The sequence below is a fragment of the Sus scrofa genome, chromosome 17, assembly GCF_054392235.1.
Source record: "Sus scrofa isolate SSC_HxYL_T2T_F1_AM1 chromosome 17, Sscrofa_HxYL_maternal_Yorkshire_Landrace_v2.0, whole genome shotgun sequence".
NCBI lineage: Eukaryota > Metazoa > Chordata > Mammalia > Artiodactyla > Suidae > Sus > Sus scrofa.
In genome coordinates, this window is record NC_139399.1 from 32477532 (window position 1) to 32500222 (window position 22691).

The following is a 22691-nucleotide window of genomic DNA, read 5'->3' on the forward strand; positions in this document are numbered from 1 at the left end:
TGCCATGTGAACACCATCACCCAGAGAACTGGGGACACTCTGTGTCTGCTGCTCCCACTCTGTGTCCACAGATCAAGTGCTACTGGAGAGCAGGGATCTCTGACCAAAGTAAAAGACCCAATAAAAGCTCAATGGCCAGACAGAAGCCAAGGTCTCCAGGAAAACACCTGCTCTCCACCCTAAGCCCATGCAGACGCCAAAGGTCCACTTCTGCCATAATGTCTGCCTGGACACTCGAGCTCACACTGATTTTCCTTTCTCTAAAACCTACCACACTTTAATATCAACACAGCAGAACCTAATACATGGTGAGACGAGCGGACAAAGTCCATTCATTATTGAGTTATGTGAAATTCTGCTCCATCATCACAATATTCATGTGAAATACGAAGAGGTACAATACAAAATTATAACAGCTACCACTGATTGTGCCTACTCTGTCCAAGCCCTTTACAGCCATGAAAATAAGCTTACGAATAAGGTTATTGTCCCCATTGTACAGATGAGCAAAGAAGAGACCGAAGGCTTATTCTTTAGAAAACCATGCAGCTTGTTTAGTGGCAATGCCAGAAGGAAACCCTGGGACCATCTGCTTCACCTACCCTTCAACATCCAAGCCTCTATCACACCCTTACTGTGCTGAGCACTGTGTGAAAGTCTGAGATTATAGAGAGTGAGATCTCTGCCTCATTAATTTAATCAAGTCACAGTCCAACAGTCTCCTCTCTAAGAAAAAGCTCACTTCACAAAAACACAGTTTCTGTTAGGCAGAAAGCATTTAATGTCTGCTGAAGGAAGATATGAATGAATAAGAAATGGCAAATCAATAACTACCGACACGCTCCAAAGCTAAAAAAGATGGTCGAGAATATAAATCAGATTTACCCCGGACTGATTATCAATAGCTGTCTCTCAAAAGTCAGAGCAGAATAAAAGGAAGAGAGGGAAAGATGACAAAAGCAGAAACAACCACAAAGTCCTCGGACTCTTCAAAATCAAAAGAGGGAGGAATTCCAACCAAGATCAAATTCGAGACAATCAAATCAGTTCCAAAGCATTTATGTTCCAGGAAAGAATAAAGTCCTTCCACTGATTCCTGAGTCCATTTATCAGTCATCAAAAAGAACAGAAAATCAGAGAACTATTAGTAGAACATGCAGGCTAAGTTACTGCCAGAAATAAGGTTCTCTTGGGGAAAAGCTGCCCTCTGGAGTGTTCCTCCTTCCCTGCTCAGCATCCTCCTCCTCCCAACACTGTCCACTGACCTCATCACACACTGAACCTCAGCAGCTGCTTCTGCAGCTCAGCTTCAGCGGCTGTCCTCTGTCAAAAGAATAAAAGCTTACGAATTCTGGATCCAGTTCCAGTTCCGGAAGGATCAAAGTAGAGGCTCTTTGGCCTGAAACTCTAGCATGATGATCAACAGAGTCGAAACACAAACAAACAAACAAAAGCAAAGTGCAGCCAGGTGGCATCAGACCTGTGGCTTTACATCTGCCTCCCTCACTGCTCCTCTCCCCAGCCCTTTTGCTGCGACCCAACTAGTCACTTCACTGGCAAGCCTGAACTTCCCGAGAGCAGAAACTGTGCCCTTTGGTGTCCCCAGGGCTCAACACAAAGCTTGGCACTTCAGAGGTAGCCAATGAATGCTTGCAGAGTGAATGAGCACTTGAATAATTGTGGTCACACAGCTACACCTGTCGCTCAAATCATCTCACTTCTATTCTTGGCCCCTTGAGAGTCCATTCTCCACCAGCGGCCTGAGTGGCCTTCAGACACTCCCACTCTCTCACCCACATGAGAGCCCTGACCACACTTAGAATGAAGCCTAAGGCCTCACTCTGGCTCTCTGGGTCCTCCATGGTCACCACACGTCCCCTCCCTCACTACACTGGGCCCTCAGCCTCCCGTATGCAGTGCACACTGCAGACACACTCCTGCCTCAGGACCTCTGAACTGCTTTTCCTTCTGCTTAGAACATTCTCCCCAGATATCCCCACAGTTCATCACCTTCTTTCACCCGCACAGAGTCCATCCCCGACCACTGCTACCTACCTATGCCTTTACTCTGTTTTATTTTCTTCACAGAACTTTCAACCACCTGCTATTATACACGATTCATCATTTACTCACTAGACCTGCACTGTCTGAGATGGCGGCACCCAGGCACACACAGCTCTGAGCACTTGAAATGTGGCTCGTCAGGAGTTCCCATCCTGGTGCAGGAGTTCCCATCCTAGGAACCATGAGGCTGTGGGTTCGAACCCTGGCCTCGCTCAGTGGGTTAGGGATCCAGCGTTGCCGTGAGCTGTGGTGTAGGTCACCGACGAGGCTTGGATCCCATATGGCTGTGGCTCTGTGGTGCAGGCCGGCAGCTATAGCTCTGATTGGATCCCCAGCCTGGGAAACTCCATATGCTGTGGGTACAGCCCTAAAAAAAGCAAAAAAAAAAAAAAAAACAAAAACAAAACAAAACAAAACAAAAAAAAAAAAAGAAGAAGAAAAAAGAAATGCAGTTCATCCAAACTGAGTTCTGCTATGGGTGTAAAACACACTCCAGATTTCAAAGACTTAATACAAAAATAAAAAATAAAAAGGGAGTTCCACTGGGGCTTAACAGTAACAAACCTGACTAGTATCCATGAGGACACAGGTTTGATCCCTGGCCTCACTCAGCGGGTTAAGGATCTGGCACTGCTGTGAGCTGTGGTGTAGGTCCCAGACACAGCTCAGATCCAGTGTTGCTGTGGTTGTGGTGTAGGCCAGCAGCTGCAGCTCTGATTTGACCCCTAGCCTGGGAACCTCCATATGCCACAGGTGAGGCCCTCAAAAAGACAAAAGACAAAAAAAAGAAAGAAAGAAAAGTAGAAAAAAAAACCAATGAATAAGGAAAATACAAAATAGGCCAAGCTGTGATAAGTGCTGTAAAGAGAAAAAAAACAAAAAAAATCACACACCAGAAGGTCAGGTGTGATACTTTCAATGAGACAACTGAGGAGGTACCATCTGAGCAAAAACTCTTAAGGAAAGAAGTGGGCTGTGTAGACCCCTGGGTCTCCACACCTCCAGCAGAGGTCGTGACCCGCATCACTGAGGGGAAAGGGGCAGAGGGGGCAGTGGAAATAGAGAGCTTCCCCTTTAAGGTATAGAACTGTCGCTAGAAAGTGGTTTTCCCAACCAGGAACCACAGTTCCCAAGCTTCCTTGCAACTGGGTGAGGCCATGTGAGCAAGAGTGACTCATCTCTTCCTTACCGAGAAGGAGGAGAGGTGGATGCACTCTGCCCACCCTCTGGCTCCCTTCCTCCACCTGGAGGGAGTAGACAGTGAGGCCCCAGGAGTGGAGGCTCCACAAAATGGGAAGAAAGCCACCTGCCTCCCTGAGCAGAAGATAAGCTCCTTGGTGACTGCAGTGCTAAGCCACCAACACATGGGGGTACAGAGCCCTTCCATACAGGATCCCTCCCAGACTCGAAAGCTAAGAAGCTGTTTCTTTTCCCATCCTCTGTGCTCAGGGGTTGTCATGTGCATCACCATAAGCCTGCCAGGTCCCTAGGGGGCACCGAGTGTGTGGTCCCTGTACAACAGCTGATTCAACCAATCATGTCTAAAATCAAGCCTGACACACCACTGAGATCAGCCTTCCTGGCTCATTCCAAACTCCAACCCTTTCTGCCCCATCAAGGATTAAAGGTCCCCACCTGTCCTTTTCACTGACCTATGGAACTGAACAATTAATCCAGCCTCAATCTTTTGAATGGAGAGAGGTACACCAGGGGAAGTTTACCTATTCTTACCCTTAATGTATCAGCATAATCCAAGTTGGCCCTAAAATCAAGAAAAGCTTAATTAAGGAGGAGATGTTTTACAAAACAACTATTTGCCTTGTGTGATCTTGGACTGAATCTTGGACCAGAGAAAAAGACACTATCGGGGCAATTTGGGAAATGTGAATGAATCAGATTAGTAGATAATACCGTATCAAGGCCACTTGCCAGGTTTTTAATTACACTACAGTTGTACAGGGTGATAACACCAGGGCAAGTTGGGTAAAAGACACATGAGAACTCTGCGCTACTTTTGCAACTTTTCTAAATATTTCAAAGTGAAAAACATTTTTAATATTAAAAAAAAAGAAGATATCTCAATTGGATCATCCTCTATGAGCCCAGGACTAGTGACATTTTCCTCACAGTTGCACGTTTATCCGATCAAGCAGAGACAGCTCCTAGAAAAACACTAACTTTGGGAAGAGAACAGACCAAAATCTGATATTTTTAAAAACTTTATCTCTGCAGCTTTTTTTCACTTCTGAGCTAGTCTCCATCACCTTGACTTGTTTTATTTCTTGAAAGTTCCCTGGGGCTTTAAATCTCGCTTAGAGGGGGCTCACAAAGTGACTTTCCTGTACCCCCAGTGGAGTCACTGTGATGGCTGAGACTCTGTTAATAAACCCTGAAAATAAGAATCAGTAGGTGCGCCCAGGCAAGAGGCCACGAGAGCTTAAGAAAGAAAGCTCCTGAGAGTGGATACACACGGTGGGCTCAGAACCCTAGACTCTTTGAAGTTGAAAATTCTCACTCTAAGCTTTACGTATCCTCATGGGATCAGGAGCCCCACACCCACCCCCAGCTTCCAAGAGGAAATAGGATTGACTTTCTGACAGCATCCTAATTTCAATGTTCCCTTACGTTAAAAAAATCAGATTTTACCAAGTTCAGCTCTGAATAAAAGATTCACTACACTAGTGTTTACAAACTGCCCATCATAAAATCAGTTTAGTGGATAACAACTGTCGACTTTTTTAATGAAATAGTGGAGAGTAGAAAACATCAAATGCCATGGGCTGATAAATGTCCTATAGCAGATGTTTTAAGTGCATAGCCCAGTACAATTATCATCAGCCTTCCAAAGCACTAATGTCCTTCATTTTAAATGTGATTAATCCTTGTGTAATAAGTCAGAAGGAAAAATATATTTCTTTTTTTTTTTGTTTTTTTGCCTTTTCTAGGGCCGCTCCCACGGCACATGGAGATTCCCAGGCTAGGGGTCTAATTGGAGCTGTAGCCACCTGCCTATACCAGAGCCACAGCAACGCAGGATCCGAGCTGTGTCTGTGACCTACACCACAGCTCACAGCAATGCTGGATCCTTAACCCACTGAGCAAGGCCAGGGATCGAACCTGCAACCTTATGGTTCCTAGTCAGGTTCGTTAACCACTGTGCCACAACAGGAACTCCGGGAAAAGGTATTTCAAAGGTATCTTATATTCACAATTACTTTTACTAGAAAATCTGAAATGTGTTCCATGGGCAAAAAATACCAACTATTTATAGCTGCCAGTCTACACCACAGCTGTAGCTCCGATTAGACTCCTAGCCTGGGAACCTCCATATGCCACAGGTGGGGCCCTAAAAAGCAAAAAAAAAAAAAAAAAATTCCCTTCTGGACAAATGGCCAGAATGCACTTGTAAAGATGCTCAGCAGCACTAATCATCAGAGAAATGCAAATCGAAACTACAATGAAATATCACCTCTCGCCATCATCATCAAAAAATCTACAGACAATAAGAGGGTGTGGAGTAAAGGGAACCCTCCCCATACTATTAGTGGGACTGTAAATTGGTGTAGCCACCATGTAGAACAGTATGGAGGTTCCTTAAAAAACTAAATATAGAACTACCACATGACCCAGCAATCCCACTCCTGGGCATCTATCTGGAGAAAACCATCATTTGAAAGGATACATGCACCCCCAATGTTCACTGCAGCAACTATTTATAATAGCCAAGACAGGGAAGCAACCTAAATGTCCATCAACAGAGGAATGGATAAGGAAGATGCAGTATAAATCTACAATGGACTATTACTCAAACATAAAAAAGAATGTAATAATGCCACTTGCAGCAACACGGATGGACCCAGAAATTATACTAAGTTCAGTAACTCAGAGAAACACAAGTATCATATGAGATCACTAATATGTGGAATCTAATTTAAAAATGATATGAAAGAACTTATTCACAAAATAGAAATAGACTCAAAGATTTCAAAACTAAAGTTATGGTTACCAAAGAGAAAATGTGGGGGAGGGATAAAATAGGAGGTTGGGATTGACCTATACACACTACAATATATGGAATGGATGGGTAACAAGAACCTACTGTATATTATTCAATACTGTGTGGCAAGCTATATAGGAAAAGAATCTGAAAAGGAATGGATATATGTATATGTATAACTGATTCACTTTGCTATACACCTGAAACTAACACAACCATGTAAGTCAACCAGACTCCAATAACATTTAATTTAAAAAATAGTTTAAAAAAAAAATAAAATACAGAAAGAAAAACTAAAAAAAAAAAAAATTGCCAAAGGGGGAGGGAGTGGGATGGACTGGGAGTTTGAGGCCAGTAGATGCAAATTACTGCATTTGGAGTGGACAAGCAATGAGATCCTGCTGTGTGGCACAGGGAACTACATCTATCCACTTGTGATGGAATATGATGGAGGATAATGTGAGAAAAAGAATGTGTGTGTGTGTGTGTATATATGTATGTATAACTGGGTCACTTTGCTGTACAACAGAAATTGACAGAACACTGTAAATCAACTATACTGAAAATCTTTTAAAGAAAAAAGAAAAAGATTCCTGTCTACTCAGAGGGAACAATGTGAAACATCCCACAGATGCTGGGCTACGGATCCCTGATTGCTTATAAACATCTACAAAATCAAAGACTGGGTTAGAGGTGACAGTTATTAATGCAACAACTATTTTCTGAGTATCCATCTCTGTCAGGCACATTCCAGGTCCTAGGGAAACAGCCATGAACAAAACTAACAAGGTAACTGGCTCTCATGGAGTTTACATGCAAGGAGAGAGACAAAAACCAAGAAAGCGAAAATCCTTTCATATGTGCACACACACATGCCGGCACACAAACATATATATATATATATATATATACACACACACAAACTCAATCACAGCAAATGCTGTGAAGCCAGAAAAACAACACAAGGTGAGGAAGGCTTTTCAGATGAAGTCATGATACTTGAGCCAGAACCTGACCCTTCTTTGATCCCCGTTTCCTCAGCTAAAAATATTCATTTCTGTGGGACTGTTGTCAAGAATTAAATTAGATACGGAGGGTATAAGAGCAGAGTTCCTAGTCAGCGAATGAGTGGCTAGAAAGTAATTGATGAAAACAACTACTCATCAACATTACAGTGAAAGCACTTGCTCAACTGACCTTAAATTCTACACATCCCATTGAAATTTGCTCAAAGTGTCTATGAGTAGATTGCTGATCACAGAAAGAGCTATTTCCCCTCCACTGGGCAGCAACAAGGAATAATGAATGTACTTGGACATGGACAAAGCAGGAAACACACATGCTCAGCCCAGAGCAGGTGAGAGCGAAGGGAAGCCCCCAGGACGGACCTCTGAGCCCTCCTCTCCGGTCCCCTCCCCTGTGCCTGATGGGACTCACTGGGCCGAAGCCATGGGAATGATGACCACCTTCCCAGGAAGGATTTTTCCATGATGGCCGATGTCACTGTAGCAGGACAAAAGGCAGTCCAGGACACCGAAACAGGCCAGAGGCTCCGTCCTGGGGAAGGGGCTGGGTACTGGGAGGCACTATCACTCCGCCCCCAGGACAGAAGTCTAACTAGAACATATTTTCTTTCACAAAACTGACCTTACAAGATTGCATCACAGAGTTCCCATTGTGGTGCAGAGGAAATGAATACGACTAGTAACCATGAGGATGCAGGTTCGATCCCTGGCCTAGCTCAGCGGGTTAAGGATCCAGCATTGCTGTGAGCTGTGGTGTATGTAGTTTGCAGATATGGCTCAGATCCCGCATTGCTGTGGCTGTGAGTGGCAGCTACAGCTCCAATTTGCCCCCTAGCCTGGGAACTTCATAAGCCACCTAAAAAGAAAAAAAAAAAAAAAAATTGCATCCCAATTCCCAAATCCACAAAAATAGAAAAGATTGAAATAACTGATTATATATTTAAATAATTTAGGAAATTAATCATGAGATGAGAATGTGTAAACTAGGTCAGCTTCAGACCTAAATGGTATGGACCACACCACTGGGCATTTCTTGACTCTGGTCCTCCTCAGAGACAAGTCACAGCCACCACAGCTACTATCACCTTCAAGTAACTCACCTCCAGATAGGCCTCCACAGAGCTGGTAACTCACCTGTGTCACTACTTCCTGGATCAGCCACCAGCATCCTGAGCCAGCTTCACTGACTACCATGGCACTCCACCCTAACCAGCTCATCCTGCAACCTGACCTTGGGAAAGGTCATTCCTTCACTTAGAAGGGCCCCAAACTACTCAACATCTGATTCTTCACCTCTGGCCTATTTATTGGTCTTGAGAATGTCTCTTACAAAGGCAAAAAAAAAAAAAAAAAAAAAACAGTCTATAACACAGTTATAATTTATGCTGCTACACCAACAGGAAAAAAAAAGACTGGATCTATATGCACCAAGACTAAAGAGGGCTTCTCTCTGGATCATGGAATTTATGAGCCATTTTCGATTTGATTTCTTTGGTACACTTTTCAGCACACTTTTTTTTTTTATATAAGCATACACTGGTTTCACAATTAGAAAATACTGTGGAGGAGTTCCTGTCGTGGTGCAGTGGTTAACGAATCCGACTAGGAACCATGAGGTTGCAGGTTTGGTCCCTGCCCTTGCTCAGTGGGTTAACGATCTGGCGTAGGCCAGTGCCCACAGCTCCGATTCGACCCCTAGCCTGGGAACCTCCATATGCCGCGGGAGCGGCCCAAAGAAATAGCAAAAAGACCCCAAAAAAAAAAAAAAAGAAAATACTGTGAAAGCGTCTTTTGGGGTTTTTTGTTGTTGTTGTACATTTCATACTTTGACTGCCCTTTCTTGTTACTTACAACCCCAACGGAGTCCAGAATCCCGCTGTCAGGGGTTGTACCTCAGTTCTCTGTATGGACTTCTTGCACAGGCCTCTGCCCATTCCCAGGACATCTGAGGCCTCACGGTCCAGCATTGCAGCAAGCGGCAGGAAAGTGGGCGGGATTATAGTGCGTAAAAGGCACCTGACGCAGCACTCAGAAAACAATCAATAAATGTTTGCCGTTGCTGGAGCTGGCAGGGTTACTTCTCTGCTATTCCACAGTGAAACTCCACTCACTGGCTAATGACAACCCTGTTTTAAAGCCATCGGTAGCTCCCGGTGCCTGATGATAACAGCCAAGATCTACAGAGCCCAAACTTTGGGGCCCGATACTGATAGCAAATGTTACTTCATTCCATCACCATCTCCCCCAGACAGGTGGGTCCTGAGAAGATCTCCCTCCAATGGATGAAGAAACCAAAGCACAGAACAGCTGAGCAAAGTGTCAAGGCACAGAGCTGGGGTTCAAACCCAGCTCAGCGCAGGCTGTCAGAATGTTCCACAATAACGGACAAGCTATCTACTGCTGTTCAATATGTAGCTGCTGAGCGTTTGAAATGTGACTTGTACAACTAAGTAACTATGTTTTAAATTTTTTTTTTTTTGTTGTTGTTGTTGTTGCTATTTCTTGGGCCACTCCCTCGGCATATGGAGGTTCCCAGGCTAGGGGTTGAATCGGAGCTGTAGCCACCGGCCTACGCCAGAGCCACAGCAACGCGGGATCCGAGCCGCGTCTGCAACCTACACCACAGCTCACGGCAACGCCGGATCGTTAGCCCACTGAGCAAGGGCAGGGACCGAACCCGCAACCTCATGGTTCCTAGTCAGATTCGTTACCCACTGCGCCACGACGGGAACTCCTATGTTTTAAATTTTATCCCATGTTCATTTAAGTAGCTGTGTGCAGCCAGCGCTAGGACAATGGCCAGCACGGGACTGAAACAAGAAAGCCCAAACTCTCAAGCTAACAAAGAAATGTCCTCACATCACCCACCTCTCAACTAATCCTTACAAAAAGCTCCGGTTAGTCTAAGATGCCTGGTGACTGTACTTGGTGCCACCTGCCAGCCACCCCTCCGCCCCCCTCTCATCTGAGTCTTCTGTTCAAGGGAGGGGCTTTAGAAATGAGAGTGAGAGAGGCTTCAGCTCAGACCCAAGCTCAGCAGTGACAGAGCTGTGTGACCTCAGGCAAGCTGTTTCCGTCTCTGAGCCCTCACTCCGCATCTGCAGAATGGGAGTGACTGTGCTGACTTACAAAGAGCACCAGCCAGGCACTCCACGGACACCCTCTAAATGGTTACTGTCATGATCCCTTCAGAGCTCAGTTCAAACTCCACCCTCTCATCTATGAGACCCTGGAGATCTCCTCCTCCAGCCTCCAGAATCTCCTCGAGACTCCCTCTTAACCCTGCACAGACTCCATTGTTGTGTGTGTGATATGTGATGTGTCTTCTCTGCCACTGGCCCAGCTGTCCCCTGAGGCCAAGGGCTTCTGTCATCAGGGAGCCCCAGGGCAACAACAAGTTACCAAGCAAAGGGCCTGGAGGGATGAGAAGCCAGCTCAGCCCTGCTTTATTATCTAAGGAGGTCTCAGGTTCCACTCAGGGAAAGGGGGTGAAAGGCCCGCTGTCAGTGAGTTGGTGGGAAGGGAAACGAAGTTGCCAAGATGAAGAGCACGGTCCTCTCGACAGCCTCCCATCCTCAATAGGGAGGCTGTCATCATCATCACAGACCCCAGAGGCCACAGTCGGCTATTTTCCACGACACTCCTGCTCTTTTTTTCTTTTTTCTTTTTATTGCTGCACCTGCTACGTATGAAAAGTTCCCAGGTTAGGGGTCGAGTCAGAGCTGTAGCTGCCTGCCACAGCCACGGCCACACTGGATCTGAACCCCATCTACACCACAGCTTGAGGCAACGCTGGATCCTTAACCCACTGAGCAAGACCAAGGATCAAACTATATCTCCATGGAAATTACGCTGTAGGGTTCTTAACCCACTGAACCACAACAGAAACACCACCCCTGCTCTTAAAATGGGAAAACTTCTGGAGTTCCCTTGTGGCGGAGTGGGTTAAGGATCTGGTGCTGTCACGGCAGGGGCTCTGGTTACTGTTGCAATACAGGTTAGATCCCTGGCCCGGGAACTTCTGCATGCCACCAGCAAGACCAAAATAAATAAATAAAATCAAATCAAATGGGAAAACTTCAGGGCCCTCTACAGATGTCAACTCCAGTCAAAACACCATTGGCATTTTTTTTCTTTTCGACTTAATGAACATGACACCAGATTCTACCTGAAAGGCTGAGAACAGTCACAAAATAGAAGGCAGGGAAGGACTTGCCTCATCAGATAAGAGAACATGTTATAAAGCTAACTTCTGGTCTGTTGCCATTAGTCAGTAAATTTTTTTTTGGTAGAACTTTTTTTTCCGTCTTTGTCTTTTTAGGGCCGCACCCGCAGCATATGGAAGTTCCCAGGCTAGGGGTAGAATCGGAACTGCAGCTGCCGGTCTACGCCACAGCCACAGCAACGTGGGATTCAAGCTATGTCTTCGACCTACACTGAAGCTTGTGGCAATGCTGGTTTCCCCAACCCAATGAGTGAGGCCAGGGATCAAACCCACATCCTTATGGATACTAGTCAGGATCTTAACCCTCTGAGCCACAACAGGAACTCCAAAAACTGCAATTTTTTAAATGAGACAGAATAGAAAAAAATAGGACGCAATAGAAAATATGAATGAATTGCATGTAACACCTCATAAACCTTTTACATATCTACAAAGTTTCAATTTAAAATGTCTCAATGTGAATTACAGTAAAAAAAATTTTGAAAAAGATCTTGTCTCACAACTTAACAAGGTACGTATGAGTATCATCGCCATTTTGCAGATGACAGAATTGAGGCTTAGAACAATGAAGTCACTTGCTCAAACTGACCCAGCTTGTAAATGACACTTAAAACTGGAACCCAGGCTGCCTGCCCTCAGACCTAAATTGTATTAACACTGGCAGGTCAAGGGGACAGATACACGGCCCTGAAGAATCAGCTCTTGTTTCATGAAAAAACATTCAACTGAAACCAACAGGAAATAAAATTAGTTACCAAAATATCATTTTTTTGTCTCTTCAGAAGAAAAAAAATTGTTTAATCTCATTAAGATTGTAAAAATGAAGCCAGTGAGAAAGAAAAGACTAGGCATCAGGACCATGGATATAATCACAAACAAAAAGCTACAGACAATTCATAAAAGTTAAGCTTTTGCCCATAAAAATGACGAATGAATGAACTTTCTGCCAACACCTTACTCATTTTAAAAAACACAAGAGTTCCCTTCGTGGCTCAGCAGTAACAAACCCGACTAGTACCCATGAGGACTCTGGTTCAATCCCTGGCCTCTTTCAGTGGGTTAAGGATCCTGTGTTGCCGTGAGCTGTGGCGCAGGTCATCACAGATGCAGCTCAGATCCCACTCTGCTGTGGCAGTGGTGTAGGCCAGCAGCTGCAGTACCGGTTTGACCCCTAGCCTGGGAACTTCCATATGGCATGGGTGCTGCCCTTAAAAAAAAAAAAAAAAAAAAAAAAAGACTAAATAAATAAAAAGCACAGCTATGACTGCCCTAAGAAACCTACTGTGGGGCAAGCTGTCTTTCTCAACCTGTAAAACGGCATGACAGTAAAAGTCTCTACCTGCTATGATTACTGCAAAGATTAAATTAGGTTTTGTACCTCTGGCACAGAGCTAGCTCTGAATAAAAGGAGCCGCTATCATGCAATAGAAAGTATAGCTCGGAGTTCCCATCATGGCTCACCAGTTAACAAATCTGACTAGCATCTATGAGGTCGCAGGTTCGATCCCTGACCTTGCTCAGTGGATTAGGTCACCGTGAGCTGTGGTGTAGGCCGAAGATGCGGCTTGGATCCTGTGTTGCTGTGGATGTGGCATAGACCAGCAAGTATAGCTCCAATTAGACCCCTAGCCTGGGAACCTCCATATGCTGTGGGTGAGGCCCTTAAAAAAAAGAAAAGAAAGTAATAGCTCTTCCAAATTTCAAACTATTATGTCTGCCACATAATCACATAGCTTCTGTTGGGGTTCAGGGTGGGTCACCCCAAAATGCACTTTCACGGCATATTGATTGTTTTAAGTTAAACTTACTTAAGAAACCACCCATGTAAGAGAGTCACTCTCACTCTCCTGTCTCCCTGAAAGCGGGAACTAAATGTGTCATGTGACAGGTGTACTCTCTGCATCAGGAGATCCTTCCTGCCAAAGATATGGAATTTGGGGCTTTGTTACTGCTTTCATTGACTACCTCAAGCACAAATTCTATTTAGGTTCTTCACCAATCGGGCATACCAAACCTAAGTTTCTTTGTCCTATCAATTCCTTGCAAACTTGATTCTTTGCCTAAAAAGGGTAAATGCTGTCTGCTCTGGCCACTTCTTAGATCCTGTTTCTGAGACCTCCATGCAGAAGATGAAAATTTGGGTCTTTTTCTCCTGTCAATCTGCCTTGTACCAATTTTATTATTAGTCCAGCTACAAGAACTCAAGAGAGAAGTAGAGGGGGAAACTCCCCCCCCCCCCGGATAGTACAAAAAACAAATTCATCACATCTGGTCCTTAATCAAGCCCTTCATATTTCTTGCAAGGAGGACTGGCTCTGAGCACAGGCTCAGAGAGTCAGCATCTCACCTCCTCACCCCATTCTTCAATAGTCCACCTGTAATGCCATCCCCACCTCCCAACCCCTCCAGGCCTTTCCTCCCTGTTGCTTGCTTCCTCTTTGCCTTCGGCACCTGTATGCTTATTTACAGCAGCCAAGAACAATTTAAATGCCCAAAAGAAGACAGGTGAATGGGTATATGCAAATATTACTCAGTCATGAAAAAGGAAGTCCCACCATTTACAGCAACATGGATGAATACTGAAAGAAGTCAGAGAAATACTGTATAGATCACACTTATAGGTGGAATCTAAAACTAATAAGGCCAAAACAAACAAGTAACAACCACAAAACTCAGAAAAAGAAACCATATTTGTGCTGAAGTTCCCACTGCCACACAGTACAAGTTAATCTGACTACTATCCATGAGGATGCGGGTTCACTCCCTGACCTTGCTCAGTGGGCTGGGGATCCAGCATCACCGTGAGCTGTGGTGTAGGTGGCAGACACGGCTCGGATCCCACATTGCTGTGGTGGTGGTATAGGCCAGCACCTTTGGCTCCAATTAGACCCCTAGCCTGGGAACCTCCATATGCCACAAATGCAGCCCTAAAAAAGACGAGGAAAAAAAAAAAGATACAAACTTTAAGTTATAAGATAAATAAGTTGTGGGGATGTATGTACAACATGACAAATGTAGTTAACACTGCTGTATGCCATGTTTGAAAGCTGTTAAGAGAGTAAATCCTAAGGGTTCTCTTCACAGGTGGAAAAAACCTTTCTTTTTTTGTACCACATGAGATACACATTTTTTAACACACACATTCAGGAATTTCCTGGTGGTTTAGTGGGTTAAGGATCTGGCATTGTCACTGCTGTAGCAAGGGTTTGATCCCTGGCTGGGGAACTTCCACATGCTGTGGGTCTAGCCAAAAAAACAAAAATAGAAAACACATTCACAAAATGCTACCACAGTGTGTATGTATGGCTATCTTGCTTTTCTCACTCAATCCCCCTATCTTGGAACGTTTAAAATTAACATATTCTTTTGTAAATACTAAATAGCATTCTACCAAACAAATAGGCCATAACTCAACAAATCCCCCATCACTGTATATTTAGGTCATTTATGATGTTTTGTTGGTTTAAACAATGATGCAGAAATATCCTTACACATACATCTTGGCAGGTGGGAAAATAATCCATAAAATAAAATCTTGGAAATGAAATTTCCCAATGAAAGAGTTTATAAATGTCTAACCTTGACAACTACTGGCAAATTTCCCAATATGGACATTTCAGAGGTCTAGGCCCTTCATGATTCTGTCGCCATGCCTTTCCCAACACTGGATGTTCAGACAACAGTCACCATTCTCACTGGTGAAAAATGGTTTCTTTGGGCCACTGTAACTGGCAAGTCTTTCATCCTGAGTTAGGCCAAGCACATTTGGATGGCTACTTGTATATCTCTTTCCAATTCACTCCCAACTTCTGAATCACTGTCTCTCCCTGAAACTGCTCTTTGGAAGGTTACCAATGCTCATGTCTCCAAGACCAAGGACCTCATCTCACTGGCATCATCAGAGCACCTCTCGGCAACAGACAACTCTGTCTCGGTAACACCTGACACCAACACCTGCCACTTCCTTTGGGAAACCCTTCTCCTTGCCTGTCATGAGCACCTGCTGTGCTGGTTCTCCTCCACAAGCTGCAAGCCAACCTTCCCTCTGGAATCCTAAAGAGAAGCATGTTCCAGTGTCCAATCCCTGATTCCCTTTTCTTCTCACCCTAAACATCTTGCTTCTTTTGTTTCATCTACTGTATATCTGTGCTTTATGCATAAAAATGAAATTTTTCCCTCCTGAGAAATCCCCTCACTCTAACATTCTTACACTGTCATCTACGTGCAAAACATCTCCAAAGGCCGATCCTCGGATCACCTGAGACCCACGTTTCTAACAGTCTACTGAACACCAGAAAGAGGGGGACGTCCTTCCCACACTTGAGAAAATGAACAGGGTCAACGCGTGGGCAGCACTCACCCAGCACTGCACACCGTGCTTCTACTTGACACTTACTGCACCCACCTGACCGTCCACCTTCCCCAGACCTCTTCCACCTCCTTGAGCATCAAACTGAAACCCAGGAGGACCCTAAGGGGTCTTCCCAGGGCAGGCCCTTCCCCCAGAGCCTCCTCTGCTTTAGCTCTTCTCTGAAGAACCTAGATAACAGTATGTGATGAACATCTCCTGAGTTGTTTTACAGATAATAAAAACATCGCCAAAAGGAAGAAATTAACTACTTGATGATCCTGAGCATGTGGGCTAAGGATGGATAATGTTAAAACCTGTGGTGTTGCCCTGTGACCTCACCATCAACCAATCAGAACTGTGCTTGAGCTGATCACTTACCCAGCAACCGCCAACCCCCCCCACCCCCAAACCTGGCTTTTCAAATGCTTTACCATTTTGTTTGGGCTTTAGGGTGGGGGGGGGGGGGAGAAGAGCCACCTGTCTCCTTGCATGGCCTGCAACAAACCTTTCTCTGCTCCAAACTCCAATGTTTTGGTTTGTTTGGCCTCACTGTGCATCGGGCACTTGAACTTCACTAACAAAACCTCAGTCAGTGACCTTGTGTTCTTCCCCTTTCCCCTCTTTGCCATCCACTGAACTGCCAAACCCTGTCAATTCCTACCAACTGTCTCCATGGATCTTTCCATCTCTATCTATGACCTAGACTGCTGCTTCCTTACCTCTTGGTGTAATCCTGATGCCACCAGCACAGTGAGAACACAAATGTCATCACATCTACCTACCTCCTGGAAGCACCTGGCTTTTGGACCCATTTCCTACAGTCCTTCCACGTACCTGGGCTCCAAGCACTGTCAAGGAACACATGGCAGCATTCTTCCTGGGGCACCCAGTGTTTTATGAGAGTCCCACCAGCATGCAGTCCCTCCCTCACCAGACAGTAAGGTCCTAGAAGACACTCATCAGACCTCCTTTACCCTGTCCCCCAGACAGCACTCAGCACAACACTCAATAAGTGCTGGCAGGTGCTTAATAACTGCTTTCTAAAGTTCCCCGATATGACCTCGGAGCATGTGCTCCAAAGCTTCTTTATTTCAAAGAAGGAAAAGAACTTTCCGTGGAACTCCAAAACAAAGAAAATATTTTAAAACCATCTAAACAACTTTGGGGTCCACTTGTCTCGTATGACTAAATATACATAGAAATATACATATTCCTAAGACTTACAAAAAAGTCAAATTCCTTCCCTAAAAAACTTTAGAAATAACTTAAAAATTACAAAAGCACTCATTTCCAATAGTTTACAAACCAGAATAATAACTCCCTACTTGCCAAAAGAAAAACAGATTCAGATGAGTCAAAGACGGTTCTGGCAATGTCTTTATTTTATGATCCTCTGCTGCCCTAATCAGCTGTCAGAACAAACAAACAATGACCTCCAAAGTCAATACAACCTAAGTAGCAAAGGGCATATGGTAAGTCAAATGTCCAACTTGCTTGGGAAGCAAATAAAAATAAATGCCCGGTATGAACCCCTTCTATCAAATGAGAAGGACACATCCCATTCAGATCTACTTCATCCTTTAAAGTTATACCTGAAACTTAAAAAGCAACTTTTCTAAAGCCTCTTTCTTAACTGATTATAAAATGGTCACTGAAAAGGACGCACAGCTTATTCTTCAGAGAATGCAGTCAATTCATTATGAAAAGCATTACTGTGTAGAATCATACAAGGTTAAATTCTAAATGTGTTTAGAATCCCCCTCCCCCCCCGCCTCCCTCCCCCTCAGCGTATTTCAAACACGTGCACTTAAGTGTCCTTGATTTTTTTTTTTCTTTCCAGGAAACAAAACTTTGTCAAAGTTTTCCCATCCACTCTTTAACCTGAAGTTAAAAACTGTTAAACTACTGATCAGAAGTTAGGGTTCACATTCAGGGGACAGAAATCATCTCCTACTAAAGGATTAAAGAGTAACACTGTTAATAGCGAACTTCTGAGTTGGCATAATTGAGGGGACTTTGCCTGACAGCTCTGGTACCCCCATGACCACGCTCATGGATTTCTACCTTCCTGAAAGTGATCCCTTCATGCCTTATAAAGGAGGAACAAGCAAACTTCTTTAAATTAATGGCACCAAGCGGAGTTCATAGGAATCTTCTCCGCCGTCCCGTAAACTCTTTACCCCGTCCAGCGGAGCGTAAAAGGGACAGCAAAGCTTCAAGTATCCCAGGCCCCCAAAGGCCATAGCCAGGGCCCAGTGGGCCGGAGACGGGATTCTGACACGTAAGTCCAGGCTGGCCTTGGAGGGGAGTTGGAAACCAACTTCCTCCCGGTGGGGACTGGGGACGTGTCGGGGAGCCGCCTGCGCCCCGCCCCCTCTCACCTGCGATTCATGGGCCGGACTCTCACGGCCACCTTGACCGATGCCATTGCTCATGCCGGCCCAGCCCGGCCCGCGCGGGCTCACACCTGCCCAGCGCCCTGCGGCAGCCAGCGATCCTCCAGACTCGGCCCGCGGCTCCCGCCCACTTCCCCCTCTGCCCCCGCCCCTCGGCTCCCGCCGGACCCGGCGGCCCGCGGCGGCCCCACCTGCCCAGCCACTGAGCATGCCCAGAGCGGCTCCGGCCCGCGTGATCCGCGCACCCGTGTTTGGCGGCGGCCCGGAGGCGCGGAGGGGCGGGGCCGGGAGGTGCGGAGGGCGGGACCGCGGTGTCTGGGCGGGGCCGGGATGGCTGCGGGCTGGACTACAAAGGTCGGAGCCGCCGCCTGAGGTCTAGAAATCCCACGTATTTCAAGCTGCAGGCGGTGGCCTGTGAGTCGACCAGGGCGACAGGGATGGGGTGATTTCAGGAGAGTTTAAAACCCAACCTCATCCCTTGAAAAACTGGGGAGGAAGAAGAGGGATTCGTAGTAATTTAGGTCCAACGCAAGGATCACAGTCCTGTGATCAAATTACCAAAAACAGTTTTCCGGCCCTTATGGAAGACCTAGTTTTACCCCCACAGTGCAGGAGTTAGCTAATCTAATTTACTGAGCAAGAAAGTGACGCATAGAAAAGATTATCACAGATTGTTAGAGTGCAGCTCCGCTGAGGACTTCTCCACTACTCTAAGGCCAACCAGGTATGTGTCTTGGACCCCTCAATTCCGAGATAACCAAAAAATGAAAATAAAAAGGGTACTAGAGGTTTTAAATGCTATATCGGCCGAAATCAGTTCTTAATGGGACTTTTTTTGCACTTACGTTACAGTTTAGTAGTTTTAATCTTAAGGGAGTTAGCGGTGGGGGCGACACTATCCTCGCGGCTTAGGGTCTCTGATAGAAGAGAAGTCCAACGCTCTTTTTTCGTGAGTCCCTGCCCCGCTCCGTTCTCCCTGAGAATATACTTTCATTCATTCAGCCCGTTATGCATTCATGCGTGCATTGGGGCATTTGTTCACACACACCCAAGGGCCTACCACATTCCTAGTGGAGCCACAATGCTCCTCTCCCCCTCCTCGAAAGTATTTCACACCCTCAGGGCACCCAGGAGCTGGCTGGCAGTGGTCTTGGTTCTGAGGAAGGCAGCTGGACAAGGGTCGGAGGGGCTGCTCCTACAGCAAGCCCAGCAACAATGGAGGCCGCAAGGTGTGAAGGCCGGGCTCCTGTGTTTGAGCCTCAGCTTCAACACTAACTTTGGAAGTCGTCCAGTTTTAAGCCTCAGCTTCAACACGAGCTTTGGGAGTCGTCCAGTCTGCATCACTGAGCACCTCTAAAGCTTTCGCTTTATCTGCAAATTAGGAACAACTCCTTGAAGTTGGCCAAGGCATTAAGTGAGATGATGTCTGCAAACTTGTCACCCACCAGACAAGGAATAATGATCTCATCAGCTTCCCTAGAGCCCGCAGGCTGACCTGGAATCAGCAATCCGTGTGTTTCCAGAGCCCTAAAAATCCTGGGTTTTTCCCCTGAGAAGCACGGCGCTGAGTGCGGATTTGACTACGCGGCTGCGGAAAAACCAGGAGTACTGGATTCCGGAAAGGGCCGGGCATGCGCGGTAGCGGCGGGCGAGTTAGAGACTCCGGGAAGAAGCTGGCGCGGCGCCTGGGCTGCCCAGGCAGGGGTGGGGCCACTTTATATGGGAGCTGCGTGGGGACAATCGGCGCGGACCTCCTCGGAGGGTGTGGCCTGACATCCACGCGAGCCACTGTCATCCAAGCCCGCGACCACCCTCTCCGGGTCGCAGGTCTCAGCGCACTGAACTGGCAAGGGGCCCAGAGCCGGCAAAGCCAGCCCAATTCTTAAAGACAACAAATTACACAAACTTTGTAGGAGGAATTCTAGATTACATATTAAAGCGGTTTTTTGTGTCTGCGGCTTTTTTGGTTGGTTGTTTGGAAGGTTTCACTCATTTATTCATGTGTTAGTTATTCCTAACGCCCTCCACATGCCTGTAACTCTCAGTCCGTTCGTGACTTTTCCATTTAACAAAATAGACTATAGCAACCCTGCAGACACTGTGGCCCCACCCAGCACTCCTGGAGCTTTTGAGTATGAGGCGGTAAAGCCTTCATCTCACACCAGAGGGAAAAGAAACATAGCCAGAGAATATTTCCAACCGAGAGTAAGGAAGTCTCTGAAAAGGAAGATTAATTATAAGATAAGGAGTTGGCTCATCTTCTCAAACGTTAAAGTGCATACTTCCTAGTACTTCGCAAACATTAAGGCCTATACAAATCACCTGAGGAGGCTTATGAACGTGCAGAATCTGGGCAGTTCTGGGGTGAAACCTGAGATACTGCATTTCCCCAAAACTCTGGGGATTGTGGATGCTGCTGGCTGCAACCCACACGAGGGGAGCCAGGTGTTAGTGATCTCTAAGCAGTGTGGGAGCTTTGAAATACTTACATGTCTTATGAATAGTGGGAAACACGTGTCTCAATGTGAGGTCCAAAGGGTCAGTGGAGAAACTTCAGGGGTCCACATCAGATATGTATCCCAGCACAACAGTCCCAAATTTAGCAGCTTAAGACAAAAACAAAACATTTATTATTTCTTACAAATCTGTGGGTTGTTTAGTCTCACTTTATGGAACCAGGGGCTTGAGGTTGAGCTCAGTTGGGATGATTGGAAAGCCTGTGCCTCTTTCTCTTTTTCAACCTCAAAAAGTTGGACCAGATTCTTGGTTGGGCAAGGCAGCCTTCCCTGAGGGCAGCCCAATGACTCTGTTGGAGCTCATTTTGATGATGTACTATTGGCCGAGTAGAGCAGACCCAGCATCAGTGTTGGAGGGGGGAGAGGTGAGTGGGCGCAGTCACCCACCAGGAGCTGGTATATATGAGAGCCACTAAAATTACAAATTACCAGAAGGTCCTTGAACTCAAATGAGGGAAAAACAAATTACACCTGTAATAGCCTCTAAGTAAAATAGATTAGCTTTAGTAATACCAGAGATTTTGGCACCTCTAGAAATCACAGATATTTTTATGTTCAATTGGAATCTTTTCAGCATTCTCAAATTGTTTAAAAAAAAAAAAAATCAGTTGTGGAGTCCCCGTCATGGCGCAGTGGTTAACAAATCCCACTAGGAACCATGAGGTTGCAGGTTCGATCCCTGCCCTTGCTCAGTGGGGTCAACGATCCGGCGTTGCCGTGAGCTGTGGTGTAGGTCGCAGATGCGGCTCAAGTCCCACGTTGCTGTGGCTCTGGCATAGGCTGGCGGCTACAGCTCCGATTGGACCCCTAGCCTGGGAACCTCCATATGCCGAGGGAGCGGTCCAAGAAATGGCAAAAAAGACAAAAAAAAAAAAAAAAAATCAGTTGTTATTTTGAAATTGCAGTAGTCATGAGACTGACGCTGTCTTGTTTTTAAGATAACCATGTTATTCTATTACAAATTTATTTTTCTTATATCTTGTTCACTGTGTTCCATTGCAGTTGATTTCACTTTTAATCTCATGTATCTTATGTTATACATTTTAAAATGTTATTCTGAAAATGTTGCTTTCACCAGACAACCAAAGGGGCTCAAGGCACAAAAATATTTGAGCCTATAATCTAGGAGTTCCTGTCTTGGCGCAGTAGAAACAAATCCAACTAGGAACCAAGAGGATTCGGGTTCGATCCCTGGCCTTGCTCAGTGGGTTAAGGATCTGGTGTTGCGGTGGTCTGTGGTGTAGTTTGCAGAAACAGATCAGATCCCAATTTGCTGTGGCTGTGGCGTAGGCCAGCAGCTGTAGCTCCAATTAGACCCCTAGCCTGGGAACCTCCATATGCCGAGAGTGTGGCCCTAAAAAGACAAAAGACAAAAGACAAAAAAAAAAAAAAAAAAAAAAAAAGAGCCTACAATCTAGAAATTTATTTGGGTCAGTGATGGGCATTCCTATTTTCAAAAAAAAAAAAAAAAAAAGCGAGAGAGAAAGAAATACAGATTCTGAGGCCAAGGTTAAAACCAAAATGGTAATAAATGAGAGTGAAATGTTAACCTCACCATTAAGGTGTACTTGTGTGTTGGATTAATTCTGTTTGCTTTTTCTGATGTAGCTTATTTGGGTCTTCATTTATTGCAGAATTCTTGTGTGTGTGTGTGTGTGTGTGTGTGTGTGTCCTGATGTTTAGGAATCTCATTACTGCCAAATAGTTGTGAGTGATTTAAGTCCCCTGAGACCTAGTTTCTTCATTTCAAAGTGACATAACACTGGAATAGAATTTTCACTGCACCTCAAAATGTTTGAATCATCTTGAAATACCATTATCAGGGAAAAAGGTACATATTCCTATCAGCTATATGTATAGTTATGTATTTTCCCTCCAGCCTGTAAGGAATAAAGTTGATTTACTCTCTCACAAACATGACTTCTAAAACACCTTGATAAACAGCAGACTGGCACACATAAATTGGAATATAGAACACAACCGACATCTCAGAAACCCATCTGTTTTCCTAGAAAGAAGTGTGAACTGAAGTTTGGCACTTGCCATCAGCCTCTACATGGGTTAAATTATAAACCACAGCAGCTGCTGACCCACAGCACCTCATGAGCAGAGCTCGG

The 22691-nt window shown here is 45.4% G+C and overlaps 1 protein-coding gene and 1 long non-coding RNA gene across 25 annotated transcripts in view; both read right to left on the reverse strand.

Annotated features, from left to right (window-relative positions):
• The window catches only part of KIF16B (kinesin family member 16B), a 308817-nt gene extending 289072 nt beyond the window's left edge, over positions 1-19745 (reverse strand). For 21 of the 24 annotated variants that reach the window (XM_085004502.1, XM_021078047.2, XM_085004499.1 and 18 more), the window contains exon 1: positions 18044-18169. In XM_085004502.1, coding sequence (XP_084860628.1) covers positions 18044-18090 — 47 coding nt within the window. In that variant the 5' untranslated portion in view covers positions 18091-18169. Of the gene's footprint in view, positions 1-18043; positions 18170-19503 lie in introns of those variants that run through there. The other 3 variants (XM_085004496.1, XM_085004482.1, XM_021078043.2) reach the window with 1 other exon arrangement.
• An 804-nt stretch (positions 19746-20549) lies between these two features.
• Positions 20550-22691, reverse strand: part of LOC102159962 (uncharacterized) — a 170279-nt gene continuing 168137 nt past the window's right edge. Inside the window, exon 3 of the long non-coding RNA XR_014832832.1 lies at positions 20550-20664. This is a non-coding gene — a long non-coding RNA (uncharacterized LOC102159962). The remainder of the gene's footprint in view (positions 20665-22691) is intronic.